The 17,990-nt window shown below is 37.6% G+C and overlaps 6 protein-coding genes across 6 annotated transcripts; 4 read left to right on the forward strand and 2 right to left on the reverse strand. All coding sequences in view use genetic code 12, as the record gives it.

The window, feature by feature from the left end:
- Positions 1 to 608: 608 nt before the first annotated feature.
- On the forward strand, positions 609 to 10,049 carry KGF56_002492 (RNR1; the record flags this gene model as incomplete). The annotated part of the gene is made up of 4 exons (XM_049323727.1): positions 609 to 646; positions 1,504 to 4,133; positions 5,063 to 7,282; positions 7,660 to 10,049. The coding sequence occupies 4 exons, from the start codon at positions 609 to 611 to the stop codon at positions 10,047 to 10,049; spliced, it is 7,278 nt and encodes a 2,425-aa protein (XP_049180469.1).
- Positions 10,050 to 10,099: 50 nt separating this feature from the next.
- KGF56_002493 (protein-arginine N-methyltransferase) lies at positions 10,100 to 10,747 on the reverse strand (the record flags this gene model as incomplete). Its single annotated transcript, XM_049323728.1, has 1 exon — positions 10,100 to 10,747. The coding sequence occupies one exon, from the start codon at positions 10,745 to 10,747 to the stop codon at positions 10,100 to 10,102; it is 648 nt and encodes a 215-aa protein (XP_049180470.1).
- Positions 10,748 to 11,438: 691 nt separating this feature from the next.
- On the forward strand, positions 11,439 to 12,326 carry PLC2 (Plc2p; the record flags this gene model as incomplete). Its single annotated transcript, XM_049323730.1, has 1 exon — positions 11,439 to 12,326. The coding sequence occupies one exon, from the start codon at positions 11,439 to 11,441 to the stop codon at positions 12,324 to 12,326; it is 888 nt and encodes a 295-aa protein (XP_049180471.1).
- A 240-nt stretch (positions 12,327 to 12,566) lies between these two features.
- SHE9 (She9p) lies at positions 12,567 to 14,006 on the forward strand (the record flags this gene model as incomplete). Its single annotated transcript, XM_049323731.1, has 1 exon — positions 12,567 to 14,006. One exon carries the CDS (start codon positions 12,567 to 12,569, stop codon positions 14,004 to 14,006), a length of 1,440 nt encoding a protein of 479 aa, XP_049180472.1.
- A 155-nt stretch (positions 14,007 to 14,161) lies between these two features.
- Positions 14,162 to 15,328, forward strand: PR26 (proteasome regulatory particle base subunit; the record flags this gene model as incomplete). Its single annotated transcript, XM_049323732.1, has 1 exon — positions 14,162 to 15,328. The coding sequence occupies one exon, from the start codon at positions 14,162 to 14,164 to the stop codon at positions 15,326 to 15,328; it is 1,167 nt and encodes a 388-aa protein (XP_049180473.1).
- A 112-nt stretch (positions 15,329 to 15,440) lies between these two features.
- On the reverse strand, positions 15,441 to 16,934 carry SMP3 (glycosylphosphatidylinositol-alpha 1,2 mannosyltransferase; the record flags this gene model as incomplete). The annotated part of the gene is made up of 2 exons (XM_049323733.1): positions 15,441 to 15,727; positions 15,998 to 16,934. The coding sequence occupies 2 exons, from the start codon at positions 16,932 to 16,934 to the stop codon at positions 15,441 to 15,443; spliced, it is 1,224 nt and encodes a 407-aa protein (XP_049180474.1).
- Between the last annotated feature and the right edge of the window lie 1,056 nt (positions 16,935 to 17,990).

The raw sequence follows: 17,990 nt of genomic DNA on the forward strand, positions 1-17,990 counted from the left end.
CTATCGAGGAGAGACTATCGAGGAGAGACTATCGAGGAGAGACTATTGAGGAGAGACTATCGAGGAGAGACTATCGAGGAGAGACTATCGAGGAGAGACTATCGAGGAGAGACTATTGAGCAGAGACTATTGAGTAGAGATTATCGAGCAGAGCGAGATAGTGGAGCACACTAATTATTTCTTGTTGGAGACTCTTGACAATATTTTTACCTCTAGGCTTTAGTCGTGTTACACACGGGTTTGATGCGTTTGGGCCTTCTTATGTGGACTCTAAGATATGTGTCTGAACCGTATATAAAGATATAGTAAAAAGACTAATAAATTACAAATTATTGTATACTATTATATTAATATTTCTATAGTTATAAATAATCTAGTGGAAATTGTAGTGTTTATTTATCTTATGTATGTAGTCTCTTCTAATACTAAAGAAATAGAGAGAGAGAGAGAGAGAGAGAGAGAGATGTAGAGAGAGATGTAGAGAGAGATGTAGAGAGAAAGGTAAAGAGATATATAGAAAAAGATTTATATCTCTCCCTACTATCGAACAGAGTGGAATAGTGTTATAATAAGCTAGTAAGGACTGCTCCACTATCTCGCTGCGCTCGATGGCAAGGACTGCTCCACTGTCTCGCTGCGCTCGATGGTAAGGACTGCTCCACTGTCTCTCTGCGATGGTAAGGACTGCTCCACTGTCTCGCTGCGCTCGATAGTGTCGAAGCAATGCCGATACGGGGTTATCAATTTGTGTTTACATTATTTTAGTAGTGTATTTTTGTACAGAGTTTGTGTTTCTTATCGGGAATTTCAAAACTTTGTGAAACAATAGACTAGTAATGTTGTATAGAACTTTTCCTTGCATACAATGCAGCGCGCTGGAAAAGATTCAATTATACTTGTCACTATCGAGCAGAGCGAGATAGTGGAACAGCACTGACTACAGCGACTACACATCACTATCGAGCAGAGCGAGATAGTGGAACAGCACTGACTACACGTCCTACACATATCCTACACTTATCATGTATCCTACACTCTTTCTCCTACACTCTTTACTCTTTTCCTACACTCTTTACTCTTTTCCTGTACTCTTTATCTTTTCCTACACTCTTTATCTTTTCCTACACTTTTTCTTCCTTTTCCTCTTCCCTCTCCTCCCATTATTCCTCCCCCATTAGTATTTCTCCACTATCTAGCTCCATTCGATAATGTTTCTCCCTCTTCTTTGCTCGTTTCTTTTCACAATATACTGAAATCACAACAATAACATACAAAATTAATCCTCATAACGCTAGAAAACGCCAAAAAAAAAAAAAAATTCATTTGCTTTGTTTGTTAAGCGATGAAACGCGTCCGCGTCTTTACAAAAAAAAAACTTTTGTATTTAAATATCACCTCGTTTTTCTTATTCATTGAATCTTTTCAATTTTCTTTCAATCTTTTTCCTTTTTCCTTTCACAAGAGGTTAGGTTGTTGCAGACATATTCTCAAGTGACCTTTTAGCCAAGCCATGTATGTCTATAAGAGAGATGGTAGAAAAGAGCCTGTGCGTTTTGACAAGATTACTGCTAGAGTTCAAAGGTTATGTTACGGTTTAGATTCGAATCATGTTGAGCCAGTTGCAATTACTCAAAAAGTTATTTCAGGTGTTTATCAAGGGGTCACTACAATTGAGCTAGATAATCTAGCTGCTGAGACTGCTGCTACCATGACCACAATACATCCAGACTACGCCGTTTTAGCTGCAAGAATTGCTGTATCCAATTTACACAAACAAACAACAAAACAATATTCACAAGTATCAAGGAAGTTGTATGAGTATATCAACCCGGAAACCGGTTTGCACTCACCAATGATTTCAAAAGAGACATTGGATATTATCAATGAAAACGAGGACGAATTAAACTCTGCTATTGTTTATGATCGTGATTTCAACTACAACTATTTTGGTTTCAAGACTTTGGAGAGATCGTATTTGTTGCGTATAAATGGCAAAGTGGCCGAAAGACCACAACATTTGATAATGAGAGTCGCCATTGGTATCCATGGTAGAGACATTCCCCGTGTTATCGAGACCTATAACTTGATGTCCGAAAGATATTTCACTCATGGTTCACCTTGTTTATTCAATGCAGGTACTCCAAAACCACAAATGTCTTCTTGTTTCTTGATTGCAATGAAGGAGGATTCTATCGAAGGTATTTACGACACGTTGAAGACGTGTGCTTTAATTTCAAAATCTGCTGGTGGTATTGGTTTACATATACATAATATCCGGGCAACAGGCGCGTACATTGCTGGTACTAATGGTACTTCAAATGGTATTATTCCAATGGTTCGTGTCTTTAACAACACTGCTAGATACGTTGACCAAGGTGGTAACAAGAGACCCGGTGCTTTTGCTTTGTACCTTGAGCCATGGCATAGTGATATTTTCGATTTTATTGAAATAAGAAAAAACCATGGTAAGGAAGAAATTAGAGCAAGAGATTTGTTTCCAGCATTGTGGATTCCAGATTTGTTTATGAAGAGAGTCGAGCAGAATGGTGACTGGACATTATTCTCGCCAAACGAAGCACCAGGCTTATCCGATGTTTATGGTGACGAGTTTGAAGAATTGTATGAAAAATACGTTCGCGAGGGCCGTGGTAGACAAACCATTAAAGCCCAAAAATTATGGTACTCTATCTTGGAGTGTCAAACAGAAACAGGTACTCCATTTATGTTATACAAAGATGCTTGTAATGCCAAGTCGAATCAAAAGAATTTAGGTGTCATAAAATCTTCTAATTTGTGTTGTGAAATTGTTGAATATTCGGCGCCAGATGAAGTTGCCGTTTGTAATTTGGCTTCAATTGCATTACCATCGTTTATCGAAAAGGACGAAAAGAATACTTGGTATAATTTTGATAAATTACACGATGTCACCAAGGTGGTTACACGTAACTTGAACCGAGTTATTGATCGTAACTATTACCCTGTTCCAGAAGCCAGAAAGTCGAATATGAGGCATAGACCAATTGCTCTTGGAGTGCAAGGTTTGGCCGATGCTTTTATGATTTTGAGAATTCCATTTGATTCACAAGAAGCACGGGAATTGAATATTCAAATTTTCGAAACTATATATCATGCCGCAGTTGAAGCTTCTGTTGACTTGGCTCAAGAGGAAGGTCCTTATGAAACGTACCAAGGATCGCCTGCATCTCAAGGAATATTGCAATTTGATTTTTGGAATAGAAAGCCAACAGAGTTGTGGGACTGGGATGCATTAAAGGCAAAGGTTGCCAAGCATGGTATGAGGAATTCTTTACTAGTTGCACCAATGCCTACTGCATCAACATCACAGATCTTGGGTAATAATGAGTGTTTTGAGCCCTATACATCCAATATTTACTCTAGAAGAGTGTTGGCGGGTGAATTCCAAATTGTTAATCCATACTTGTTGAGAGATTTGGTTGATTTGGGAATATGGAACGATGCCATGAAGAGTAGTATTATTGCCAATAACGGGTCGGTACAAGGGTTGCCAAATATTCCAGACGAAATCAAGGCACTATACAAAACAGTTTGGGAAATATCCCAAAAGCACATAATAGATATGGCTGCAGATAGGTCTGCATACATTGACCAATCGCAATCATTAAATATTCACATTAGAGAGCCAACCATGGGTAAATTGACCAGTATGCACTTTTATGGATGGAAAAAGGGATTAAAGACGGGGATGTACTATTTAAGAACACAAGCTGCCTCTGCCGCAATTCAATTTACAATCGATAAGAGAGTGGCAGAAAGTGCAGGTAATATTGCAGCTGATTTGAGCAAATTGAATAGAAGAAAGTATTTGAATAAAAGGAGGACTATCACGGGAGAATCAGACAATTCATTTGATAATAGTCCATCAACCGAACCTACGTCACTAGAGACTTCTATGGCTGATTTGCAAATCAACAATAAAAACGAGGAACCAGAAGAGGAAAAGAGGGAACAAGAAGAGGAAAAGAGGGAACAAGAAGAGGAAAAGAGGGAACAAGATGAAGACAAATCAATAGAAGAGATTGAAAGTGATATCTATAGTGCTAAAGTGATTGCTTGTGCTATTGATAATCCAGAATCATGTACAATGTGTTCTGGTTAGGAAAAAAAAAAAACAAAAAAAAAAAATAATAATAACCTAAAATAAAGTTTTAATAAAGGAAGAGCCCAATTATTTTGGTTAAGCTGGGGTGTAGGATAGAATTTTTTTTTTTGTAGTAAACAAATTGTACTAGAGTTGTACTAAAAAGAAACATGTAGTTAGACCATATCTCCCACTCCTTCTCCCACTCCCACTCCCTCTCCCACTCCCACTCCCTCTCCCAAGCCCTGTATAACATCTCAATTCCGAGTATTCAATATCGAACTATGCACATTTCCGGCAGATCTGTAACGGTATAACCTTGATCTAATCGGATTTAAAAATCTGTTGAGTAAACTTCTTTCTAATGTGCGTCCCTAAACTAGTTATTAGGAAATCTTTTCTTCTTAGAATCGGAGAATTGACGCACACAAAAGAAGAAAAAAACAAAAACTAAAAGCAAAAGGGGGGAGATCTGAGAGAGTAGCAATCTTTCTCTTGGCGGAAGCTCAAACAAGGGGAAAAAGCGATAAAGCGGAAAAAGGAGGGAAAAAACTTGCCGATTGGGCCGCGTGTCTCGACTAACAACGGGCGGGTTTTGAAGACGGCAATAAAGACAAGAGACAAAGTGGTTTTCAATGTGTGGACTTGTTGTGATTGTGTCAGTTGTCTTTTAAAGAGTATATATTGGTGGGCCTGGGCTCTTGCTGACCTACCTTGCGCATTAAATTTATCCTCCCTCCTTCTTCTCTCCGTTTCTTTTCCTCTTGCCCCTTGGTTTCTTTTCCTCTTTCCTCTATTTCTTTTCCTCTTTCTCTTTGTTTAGCGCTCTTTGATATTAAATTGAAGGCTTATAATTCAAGTGCTATATATTTAGCATACAAAAAATTTCTATGGTCCTAAAAGAGAGTAGTATTGATGCAGTAGACCAGATAATAGCGACAGCTAGAAGCAGTAAAATAGGTCTAGATTTTGACACAAGTAGTACTGATGATAACAAATCAGCTACTACTACTTGTTCTTCTTCTTCTACTACTACTAATACTTCCACAGCACTAGATTCGTATGTCTACAACACCGATACTACTAGTAGTATACCATTAACCGATTTCAAAAGTTCTTTTGTTGCTGTGTCCAATACAAAGATGTCAAGTGCCCAACTAATCGCGGGACAAGATTACGAATCCGACTCAGACAACGAAGGTATTCTTGGTGATAACCAGCAACACCATACTTTTTCCCCATCATATCCTTCTACTGGCTTGAGTAAATTTGCAGCCAAAATCAGACATTTTTGTCACAAAGTATGGCAAGGTCCGCTAGAGCCAAAGGATGAGTTTGCTCCTATTTTCAAGAGATTGCTGTATTTTGAAGATTTGCCAGTCAAATTCAGAGATCGAATAAAACTTAAACACAGGAGACTCATTTTGATTGCATATCTATTATTTTGGTTTGGTCTCTGCTATTCAATATTGATACCCTATTTAAGAGTACCTCCACACTCGTCGGAAAATCCACAAACTCACGTCTACTCGTTATCATGCACAACTCTGACTGATTTTTGGCAAGGTAAAAATGCAGCTTGCGGAATGAATGGGGATCTATGTCCTGAAATTGAAAACGAGTTGACCAATGAGGATCAAGATGTGATTATACGATGCCCGGCATTGTGTGATCGCGGTAGTTGGACTTATTCCTTAGTTCCAATCGGCAATCAGAGAATCAAATATAGAGGTTATTTTGTTGGTGGAGGGAATAAGGTGGTGCATAAAATTGATTCCAATCAATTAACAAACCCTTATAGAGCAGACTCTTATCCCTGCGGTGCCGCAGTACATGCGGGTCTTGTATCACCATTATGGGGCGGTTGTGCAAGACTATCCTACAAAAGTAAAGACCAGCCCTATTTTAATTCCGCCAAAGGTCATTTTGGGGTAAAGCCATCAATCGCATTTGATTCTTTTTTCAAATCTTCCTTTTTCTTCAAATCATTGAGATCTAATGGCGAATATTTTACAAAATGCACCGACCCTAGGGTTTTTGTCTTACTTGTCAATATCATATTAGGACTTCCAATCATATATCTAGCAAGTGGTGCAGTAGCATATTGGACAATGACCATTGTTGGTTTTTGGACAATTTGTTTGGCAACAGATCCCCCCTTGAGAGTTGATGCAGCAAATCCTCAGGATTTTGCTAATTTGATCTCCATTGGTTTAGAAAGATTTTTACCAACTTGTTCAATATTATACATCTTGTGGCACTTTTCGACAAAGAGAACTCTACTGGAGCCAACGCTGCCAAACGAGAAGGTTTCTTACATAAGTCGGGTCATCTTGTTCTATCCCTTTTTTTGGCTAGGGGTATTGAATAATGTTACATTTGATAGATTACCTGTGGATAGACTAACCAAGGCTGATTTGAAAGAGCTACCTGATGCCATATTAGCGGTTTCTCTAATAGTTGCAATCGTATGCTTTTGTGCTGTGATCCAAGCATACAAGATCTGGCTTTCTGGTCGGTTTAAAAAATATCTACTTGTTTACTCCTTGTTTATTATCGGGTTAATGTGTATAGCCTTATTACCGGGACTTACACTAAGGGTACACCATTACATATTAGCCATGCTATTGATTCCTGGTTGTGCCACACGAGGAAGAACAGCATTAATGTTTCAAGGTGTTTTACTAGGTTTGTTTCTTTCTGGTGCTTCCAGGTGGGGACTAGCTGCAATTGCCGAGACCGTAGCTTCTTTGAAAAGAGATGATCCACTTGGCACTTTGGTACCGCCAATAATCACAGAGTACAACAGAGCTTCGGGTATGTTAAGTTGGCAGAAGGTACCTTTTAACGGTGGTGATACCAACAACAACAACATCTATACCAAATACTCTGCCGTCTCATTGCTCATCAATGACATTGAAGAATACGTACTGAATGATTTGCAATCAGCAATCAACTTGAAGGGCTTGCTAACAAACACATCTACACCACTTTATAGGTGGGTTGAAAATAGCTTGAAAAATGGGTTAAAAGACTCAAGTGATAATATCTTGATATATCTTCGCATTGGTCTCAAGATTCCCAATACAAGAGTATACAGTGATTATTCAAATGCAGCAGTATTAAAATGGCCTATTGGGGAGCTAACCTTGCCGTCTCCAGGTTTGACATAAAAGCAATATGAAGTATTTTTTTAGCTAAAAACTAATAATGATATGACCATCTCCTTATAAATCATTCATTCTCTTGTATACTCTCTATCTATCTATCTATCTCTCATTCTCTCTCCCTCTCCCTCCCTCTCCCTCTCCCTCTCTTTCTTTTTCTCTTTCTCTTTCTCTTTCTCTCTCTCCCTTTCTTTCTCTTTCTCTCTCTCCTGGTATGCCACTATTGCATCCTTTCTTTTTTCCGTTCAAGGGAAAACTAAAAAAAAAGGGTAGTAGTATTGGCAGTTGACGCTCTGATTATAAAATGATCTTTGTATAGTTGCTCTGCTCTCGCAAAATTGTCCTACTCGTAACAAATAAGTCTCGGGTCAGAAAATGAAATCAATTTTGAAAATTATGGATTACACTTTGTTGATGAAGGCAAGTATTTTAATGCAATGCTTTATTCAACAAGAACACTACCCTTTGTTGTAAACAATGTCCAACTACACTCAACATCCATTCTATCACTACTAAGTTTTCGAACTGCAACAACTAAATTTTCTTCCTCGTCTTCCTCGTCTTCCTCGTCTTCTTCTTCTTCACTGAATCACACACAAGACATACCAAAAGCAAACGTACGATGGTTTTATGCCTCCGATGTTCCCATATCCAAACCAGAATGGTTCCATTATGAAAAAACCAAAGAGCCTGAGTCATTCATCCCTTTTTCAGAGTATGACTCGAAAATACTTGAAGGCGGGTTTTTGAGACAAGTATCTCATCCAGTAGAGGTAAATGAAGATAAATTGTTTCAAGTGGATGTTGCGAAATTGCAGTTGGAGCCTGTTTATTGGGATGGGCCAGTGTATGAGGTAAGGAGGGGTATCTGGTTTAATAGTGACGGTGCACCTTTACCGAATGAAATTGCAAAAGAGATTGAAACTGGTTACAAGTTGGTTAAGCCGTATTTGTTTGAAGCCAAAGCGAACGAGAAGAAACCAAAGTTGAATAAAGATAGAATCTCCAAGTTCAATGATATGCAGAAAAAGAAGCAGGAAAAAGCGGAACTAAAGGAGGAGCGGAAGGCGGAAGAGACTAGAGCAATTGAACAAAAGGACGTTTACAAGTTAAGCAATGGTCAACACGTATTGTACTTTAACAAAAACCAGGCTGTTTTATTCCCCGAAAACTATGATTCTGACTTCCAAATGGATGTGATTAGATCATTTGGCCCCAATCCCGTGTCATTACTTGGCGTTGACCATATACAGCGTGGATACACAGAAGAATTTAAAAAGACACTTTTTGCTAAAATTCAGGAGAATCCACTTCCAAGCATTGCCGATAGCTTCCAAAAGGAATTTGGATTTGTTTTCGGGTCTAAAGCTGGTGATAATGTGAAAGGGAATGAAGTAGTAGTAGAAACGGTTGATAGCGAAACTGAAAACCAAATTGATGACAAGCACATGCAACATTACCTTGAGGAAGACTATGATCTGGACACTTCGAAAACAAAATCAAATAGAACAGTTGACCATTTGATATTATGCATACATGGAATCGGTCAAGTTTTGGGCAGTACGTACGAGTCAGTTAATTTTACTCACAATGTTAACGTTCTCCGAAGTAAAATGAGAAAAGTATTTGAAGAAAACGAAGAGTATCATAAATTAGCCTATACTAAAGGTCAAGAGGATAAACTGAACAACAGGATTCAAGTCTTGCCCATTTCATGGAGACATCGTGTTGATTTCTCACCAAGAAAAACAAAAAAAGAAAACGAAAATTCACAATTGCCTACATTATCACAAATCAACGTTGATGGAATAAAAGCACTACGAAACGTTGTTGGCGACGTTGTGCTCGATGTATTGCTATACTATCAACCGAAATATCTCCAGCAAATATTCACAGCAGTAATATCTGAGCTCAATCGAGTATGTAAACTATACAAGCAAAGAAATCCAAATTTCAAGGGTAAAATTCACATATTTGGCCACTCGTTAGGATCCGCTATTGCATTCGACATTCTATCCCAACAATCAGGAACCTTGAATGGTCCTCCGCTTGAACTTGACAAAGATATCGATTTCGACGTTGAAAACTTGTTTCTTGTGGGCTCTCCTGTGGGAATGTTCAAACTTTTAGAAGGAAAGAATATTAGAGCAAGATGTTCACCCTCGAGTAAGTCTGAAAAACATTCCGAAACCATTGTTTCCCCCAAATGTCGAAACTTGTACAACTTATTTCATCCCTGTGATCCAGTAGCATACAGAATAGAACCATTAGTCTTTCCAAGATTTGGAGATTTCAAAGCCGTGCCGGTGAATTTCGCAGTCAAGGGACTTGATAGCCAAATACAAGGGTTAGCAAGTATAGGTGATGAAATATCAGAAAAAATACTTTCTGCAGCAAGGTGGTTAAAGCTTACTAAAAACACGGAAAAAGAGGAGGGCGATGCCAAACTAGAAGGGAAAAGTGCTGAGGAACGAGCTGCTCAGGAAAATGCTTTGGGTGATTTAATTACAAGCATTGCATTTTCGGATGCTAAAGAAGTTGAAAAAGCTACAAAAATGTCAACTGATTTAAAATTCACCAAAGATGAGTTGACTGAACTTGCTGCATTGAACGAATCAGGAAGAATTGATTATAGTTTACCCATGGGTGTGCTTGATTTTTCCCTTGTTTCTGCCGTGAGTGCTCACATTTCGTATTTTGAAGATGAGAACACAGCTGGCTTTATATTGAAACAAGTTTTATCCAAAACTCAACCGCGTTAAAAGACTACTACTACTACGATGGTGGTGGTGGTGGTTAAAAAGAAGGCACTTTAATTAATGAGCAAGTCGTCAATACTTTGATCTGCATCTTTTTTTATCAACTCCAACATGCCCTTTGGTAATATGGGCTCTCCCTTGATATCATCAACAATATACCTAAATGGCATTTCAGTAGATTCGTATTTATTATATTTAATTTCAGGATAATCCAAAAACTTGATCTTGTTAAATTCTACGCCATTTTCGATTATCCGTTGAGTTGTTCTAATAGCGGTATCTGTTGTCATTTGTAATTTACCCAATCTTCTACCTGCAAACCCATATTTCTTACGTAAAATACCAGTACGATCAACTCTAGGATGTTGACCTAGTATTCCTCCAAATACAAAATATTTGAATTTTGATTTTTCCAGTGGCACTAAATCCACCTCTGCTGCAGGGTCCAATAGACAAACCTGGTCCTTATTGATTTCCCCGGCATTTTCTGCTTGAATAATCTCTACGCATTCTTTAGTGCTCCATTGTAAACCCAAGTCACGAAGTTGTTGAGGAATATCTGACTCAGTCGTGTTTTCAGGTAACGAAGTGAGAATAAGGTTATCCTTGCCAATGTCCCTTATAATCTGTGCATATTCAAGAATCACCCATTCTGAAAATCCTTCTTCCATATGCTCTATAATATACTTCATTCTTTGCATGGCTATTATTATTTGGTTAAGGTGAATTTTTCAATAATCTGTCCATATAAGCTCATCTTGTAAATACACGACTCGACACTAGGGGAAGCAAAACATAGTAGCAACACTAAAGGAGACACTAAGAAGTGAAGCGAGATAATAGAGCACATTGACTACATCGACACTGACTCGCTTAGCTCCATAGTGGAGCATTGAGTAGACAGTTTTATAGTTGTGCACTTTTTCTTTCTAAAAGATTTTGTATGAAATTGAGCCAAAATTAGGAGCATGGTCGGTGGAAGAAGGATCTACTATTATAATCTATTCTCTAACTTAACTACCATTGTAAGACATATCACTCATAAGTGTTAGCAAAAGACCAACTCTATTACTAGGTGTTACTATCACTCCACTATTATCTTATCATCTTGAGGATCCTTGATACAAGATGGTGCAAATCGCCTTTCTTAAGAGGCTTTTGAAACAAATACCCCTTAAAAAAATCTCACTTTGACTTCCTGTAGTTGCCTAGAGTATAATTTTTTTATAGCTTTTGTGCAGGATAATTTTTCAGTTGCTTTTGACAATTCCACAAAGGGACAGAGGAAGCGAATTGGGGGCGTAATATTTAAATGCGGCTATATCCCTGCCACCACGATCTTCATCACGGCCACCACGATGAAATTCCCATACGAGGAAAAAAAATAATAATATGGTTAATTACAAAAATTGGATCGAGCAGATCCCAGATGATACTAAGATTTCAACACTTTCAATCCCTGGAACACACAATTCAGGCGCATGTCATACAGCCTTGCCATCAGTTCAATGCCAAGGCGAAAGTATAACGCTGCAATTGGAACACGGAGTAAGGTTTCTTGATATCAGAGTGGGCAGGTTATTTGTTGGTAAGAACAAGAATGATTTACAAGTGATTCATGGTAAATTCCCCGTGAAAATCCCTTTTCCTCTTGAATTGACCGATGTATTGAAAGAAGTGTACGACTTTGTTGAGAATAATCCAAGGGAGACAGTGATTATTTCACTCAAACAAGAGGGATCAAACGACTGGGACAATGAAAATGACGAGTTTGGCAATTTGATTTGGGAACATTATATTCTGCCAAATAAGGAAAAATGGTACTTGAATACAGATATCCCCAGAGCTGGAGATGCACGTGGAAAGATTATTTTATTTAGAAGATTTGGAGTCCGAAATGAGGATTTGAGAAATAAATTTGGGTTTGAGGCTTCTGTATGGTCATACAATACTACTGACGACGATCGCGGGACATTTGTGGTTCAAGATTTCTGCGAAGTTCAAAAATCAATAGATTTACCAAAAAAGATTGAATACGTCAAAAATTTGGCCAAGAGAGCTCAAGATTATACTCGTGATCACGATGACAAATTGTTTCTCAATTTCACTTCGGGATCAAATTTTTTTGACAAAGATTGTTGGCCAGAACCAGTAGCAAAAGCAATGCTAAATGGAAACATTCAGGATACTTTTCAAAAAGGCGTAGGAATCATTGTTTTGGATTACGCAGAAACAGACGATTGGAAATTGGTGAAGAATTTGGTCGACTCAAATTTTTAACAAGACTCCCTTCTTAAAAAAAAAAAAAAAATAAACACGAGTTAATTGAATTTCCAATTACTGGGTTGGTTCTTTATGAAAGCTATATATATTTCATTTGTATAATTATGAACTCTTTCTTTTTTTTTTTCTTTTCTTCTTTATGTGCTTACTCTCTCTCTCTCTCTCTCTGTTGATTTTTCAAACGGATAAAGCCGAGTTTTGTAAATTTTTCACTTTGAAATTGCCGATTTTCATAAAATGTTTTCAGTTCTACGAGCGTCAAGGCTTTTCGTTCGACGTCCTCTATATATCTGTTGTATTAGATTACAGTCGAAAAAGCCCAACCATTTATCACAATTCAACGATGCCAAGCTAAGAGAAATTATTGAGGGAACAAACTTTGGAACAGAATCGGCAAAACAAGAAAAACTTGAAGAAGAAAGAAAGATATTGGAAAAAGAAAGACAGGTGGAAAGACAGAGAGAAAAGAGAGGTGATCGCGAGGCAAAAATCGCCGATGCTAATGAAGAAAATAGAGCCAATTTCTCGTCAACAGAGTCAGGAAAGCTCAAGGGTAAAGATACTCTAAGAGATACTACAAAGGATGGACTTTGTGTCGAAAATAAAATCATTGCCACTACTGAAGGCGCCGTTGACGATTCGGATATACCTAATTTGGCAAAGGAGATTAATGACTCTATTCAAAAGGAGATAAGCGGACTACCTTCTCAGAAACAGCAAAACCAGAGTGCTATGACCAAAAAGATAACCAAATATTTGGACTCTGCTCATGACACAATACTCACGGTCACAAGAGCCCTCAACGATGTTACAGGATATTCGGCAATTGAGAAATTAAAGATTTCCATTCAGGAACAAGAAGCAGATCTAAAGGAAGCTAAGAAGTATGTCAAAGAGTGCAAAGTCAAGTATGGCGAAGCCATTCAAAAACGATCGCATTCTCAGCGAGAGGTGAATGAGCTATTGACAAGGAAGCATAATTGGTCGCCACAAGACTTGGAAAGATTCACTGAGTTGTATAGAAATGATCACGAAAATGAACATTGGGTGCAAAACTGCGAGAAACAATTGGAAGAAGCTGAGCTGAAAGTTGACGGGATCCAGTTGAAATTGACGCAACTGATCTTGACAAGGTACCACGAAGAACAAATTTGGTCCGATAAAATTAGAAGATCTTCTACTTGGGGAACTTGGGTCTTGATGGGACTAAATGTTTTATTATTTGTCGTGGCGACTTTCCTTGTTGAGCCTTGGAAGAGGAAAAAATTGGTGTTGGGATTTGAGGATAAAGTCAAGTCAGTATTAGTTGGGATATCCAAAGAGGATGAAGCGATTTTGAATCCAATATTGGATAAAATGGAGCAAGAAAATGTAAATGCAGAACAGGCAGAACAGAAACAGGAACAAGAAATACCACTACTTGGTGATTTCAAAGATGAAAAACACCAGCTACTGCCTCTGGTAATTACAGCACACGGAGTATATGAAAATGCAAAGCAGAAATCAATCCAAGGTTGGCAAAAACTCAAACAGTTGTGCATTACAAACTACGTGGCACTAACTTCACCGGAAATCCATTACCTCAAGCTTGATAAACTCGAGTTTGGAATTTTCACTTTAATCATTAGCATATTATCGTGTAGTCTTGGAAGTATACTCACCCTAATTTATAAATAGATAAACTATAGATAGCACCTCTTCTGTGTCGCATTTGGTGTCGCATGATTATTATTTTTCTGGACACACTTTGGAATTTTTCATCTTCTCTTTTTGTTGACTCTTTCAAGCAAGTTCGCCACTTGTTCATAGACTAGGAGGGTATTGGAAAGATAATGGAAGGTGGTACGGACATTTACTTACAGCATAAGGGCCTTTTGAAGGAGCTCAATATGTTGAAAATACAAGAAGAATATATCAAGGATGAGCAGCGTCATTTGAAAAGAGAGTTGATACGCGCACAGGAGGAAGTGAAGAGAATCAAATCGGTGCCATTAGTGATTGGACAGTTTTTGGAGCCGATTGATGAGAATACAGGGATTGTTTCATCGACTACGGGCTCGAACTATGTAGTGCGTATTCTATCTACTTTGGATCGAGAATTGCTAAAGCCATCTTCATCAGTAGCGTTGCACCGTCATTCCAATGCTTTGGTTGACATTTTACCTCCAGAGGCAGACTCCTCGATATCAATAGTTGGCGAAAACGAGAAACCCGATGTGACATATGCGGACATTGGAGGTCTAGATATGCAAAAACAAGAAATTGTTGAGTCTGTTGAGTTGCCCTTGGAGCAGGCTCATTTATATAGTCAAATTGGTATCGATCCACCAAGAGGTGTTTTATTGTATGGGCCACCGGGCACTGGAAAAACCATGTTGGTGAAGGCAGTTGCAAATGCAACAAAAGCTGCATTTATTAGGATAAACGGTTCTGAATTTGTTCAGAAATACCTCGGTGAAGGTCCAAGAATGGTTAGAGATGTGTTTAGGTTAGCAAGAGAAAACTCACCAGCAATAATATTCATCGATGAGATAGATGCAATTGCAACAAAGAGATTTGATGCACAAACAGGAGCTGATCGTGAAGTGCAAAGAATCTTGTTGGAATTATTGAATCAAATGGATGGATTTGACCAGACTTCGAATGTGAAAGTTATTATGGCTACAAACAGAGCAGATACTCTAGACCCGGCACTATTGAGACCGGGAAGATTAGATAGAAAGATTGAGTTTCCAAACTTGAAGGATAGAAGAGAAAGGAGGTTAATTTTTACTACAATTGCATCAAAGATGTCACTTGCTCCTGAAGTTGATTTGGACTCGTTGATTATTAGAAACGACCCATTATCGGGAGCAGTTATTGCTGCAATTATGCAAGAGGCAGGATTAAGAGCTGTAAGAAAGAATAGATACATGATACTACAAAACGATTTGGAAGAAGCTTATAATTCACAAGTCAAGACTGGTACCGAACATGACAAATTTGAATTCTACAAATAAGAAAACAAAAAACAAAAAACAAAAAAGGAAAAATTAAAAAGGAAAAAGGAAAAAAGTTCTATATATATATATATATATATATATGTTATATCTTTTTTTTTTTTGTTTGGTATTATAATAATTCATATACGCCTAATCCGCTTTGCAAATTTGGCCATTCTATATGGTCAAGATCTATATGGTAAGTATAGTTCCAGATGGGTTTGAATGCAGATGCGTTGAAGGACCGGAAAGATGCTAATGGGGTAATTAAATAAACAGGTTTTCCCACATTTTCAAGTAGATTAGTAACCATTTGCAAATCTGTCCCCATTGCATCTATTATTGTATAGTTTTTATTGTAATTTGTTATGTTGTCTAGCAGTTGCGATATCGATACCGTTTCTACCGATGTGCTACCTAATAACCAAGATGGAGGAGAGTATGTATGCCACCAGATCTGCACGCCTTGTTTATCTTGTTCTCTCATGTATTCAATTGCCGGTATTACGCCTCCTTGATGGTAGACGCCCATCAATATACTCATTGCCAAGTTGAAGAAATACCAAAAGTAAACCATCCAAGATTTAATCCATTTTTGCCTAAAATCAAAGCAACAACAACATAGTGGTAGGAGCGGTATCAAAAAACGAAGTTCCTGATGACGTACTATTGACAATAAAAGTAAACCACTCGCTACTGAAAGAAATTGAGTAGTACGCATATAAGTTTTAGACATTATAAATAAGATGCCTGGTCCTAATAGTTGTGGAAGATTTACCAAAACATGAGTGTAAAAGGGATGGATTCCATGTTTGGACAAGTTTTCAACCCTTGAATTGTAAAGGAGATTGTTTATAGGTGCCACGATGTAGACATCTGATTCAAACAAGTATGTGTCAAGCGAAATAAAAGCCAATGTTGGTAATACAAATCCCAAAGTCAAATAAGCGAGTGATAACCTATGGGATGCCAAATATGTGATCAAATACCAACTAGGGAAAAGTAAAAATGCCGGGAAGGTGACTCTGGTGAATACTCCAAATGACAAGACTGCACCAAGAAGAAATATTGATTTGCTTTTATCCACGTGCAACAACAGTTTTGACTCTTGGATAAACCTCAAATCGTCAATGATATAAATCGCCACTAGCACCACCAAAGTCTCGACGCTATTTGAAAATAAATGGTTTTGAAATACCAATGTGACGAAAGACGTCAGCGTAAAAAAAATAGCCTTGATTCTTTCCTGCTTTGAAGGTAACATCCAATAAAGGCATAGATCAGTAACCAACCAGCTCAAGATGCACATTTGCAAACGAAGCAAGTACCAAATCTGGATTGGCGTCAATTCGAGTCCCAAGTATTTGACAAGATACAACAATGGGCCATATAACACATATAAAGGACCAAAGCTTCTTGCCGCGTGAAAAGTCTCAAATTCCCAAGGAATGTGCGTTTCGTAGCCTAATATCTTACTAGTCAAGACTTCAACAGATTGGAAATGTTCATCTGGATGAATATAGGAGTTTGATAAGGCAAACACAAACCTTAAGGGGATAGTAAAAAGATAGACATTCCTCCAATTGGATAACCATAGCATAACTAAAGTAAAATTATCATTCATTCATTCCCCATATCTCACCTCATCTCATCTCATCTCATCTCATCTCATCTCTAAGGAGAGCATTGTCATTTTTTCGTGTCTCAAATAATTCTAACGACAAAGAAAGAAAAGCGCTACCGCAAGCGAAAAAAAAATGGTTAATCTTCAGCTTCCTCTCCCCCCCCCCCCGGTAATGCTTTTACAGAATGAATTGTTAGGGAAAGCGCTACCACAGGAGAAAAAAATGGTATACTTTAACTTAATAACAAAGTCAAGCTTGAGCCATTGATCACCTCGTTTTTATGAATTGTTATTGGTCATGTCAATATATACGGGATCGATTCTTCAACTGCGAACCCCCTCTCTCCCCTCTTTTAAAGAAAAGGTAAAAATGGAAAATACCGAAAAAAGTATAAAAAAGTATGGCATAGAAAACAGCATAAAACAGTATAGCAAAAATCAGTATAGTATAAAACAGTATAGAAAAGTATTAAAGTACAATATACTATGTATTTTGAAATTGCAGATTTTATAGAAAAGACTCCGAAGAGTTTTAATTGGTCATTACTAATGGAACATCTTGATTGCAAAAGAAAAAAATACAACTCCGATAATTTTTTTTTTTTTTTATTAGGAAGATTATATTGACAACGTATGTCAAACTCGTGACTTCTGAAGTTGTGTAGTGTCTCGTAGAGCTTGTAATTGGGTAGAGAGAGAGAGAGAGAGAGAGAGAGAGAGAGAGAGAGAGAATAGGGCAGGATGGGGTATTAGTTACTAACCATGTTCTATAATGAATATCCACCTTCTTACCTTCCCCTGATAATCGAATTGCGCACAAACTAATTTGTACGGTAATTTTTCTTTTATAGAAGAAGAAGAAAAAACTACAACTCTATATAATAAAAAATAAGAGAACTATAAAATTAGAGAGCTATAAAATTAGAGAGCTATTAAATAAGAGAGCTATAAAACAAAGAATCTAGAGAAAGAGAATTTTAAAAAAAAAAAAAAAAAAAAAGAAAACCTTTTAAATCTCTTGAATCTTTTTCCCATAATTTTGTTTTAACCTCTAAC

This window comes from Candida oxycetoniae (genome assembly GCF_023343755.2).
Source record: "Candida oxycetoniae strain CBS 10844 chromosome Unknown scaffold51, whole genome shotgun sequence".
NCBI lineage: Eukaryota > Fungi > Ascomycota > Pichiomycetes > Serinales > Debaryomycetaceae > Lodderomyces > Lodderomyces oxycetoniae.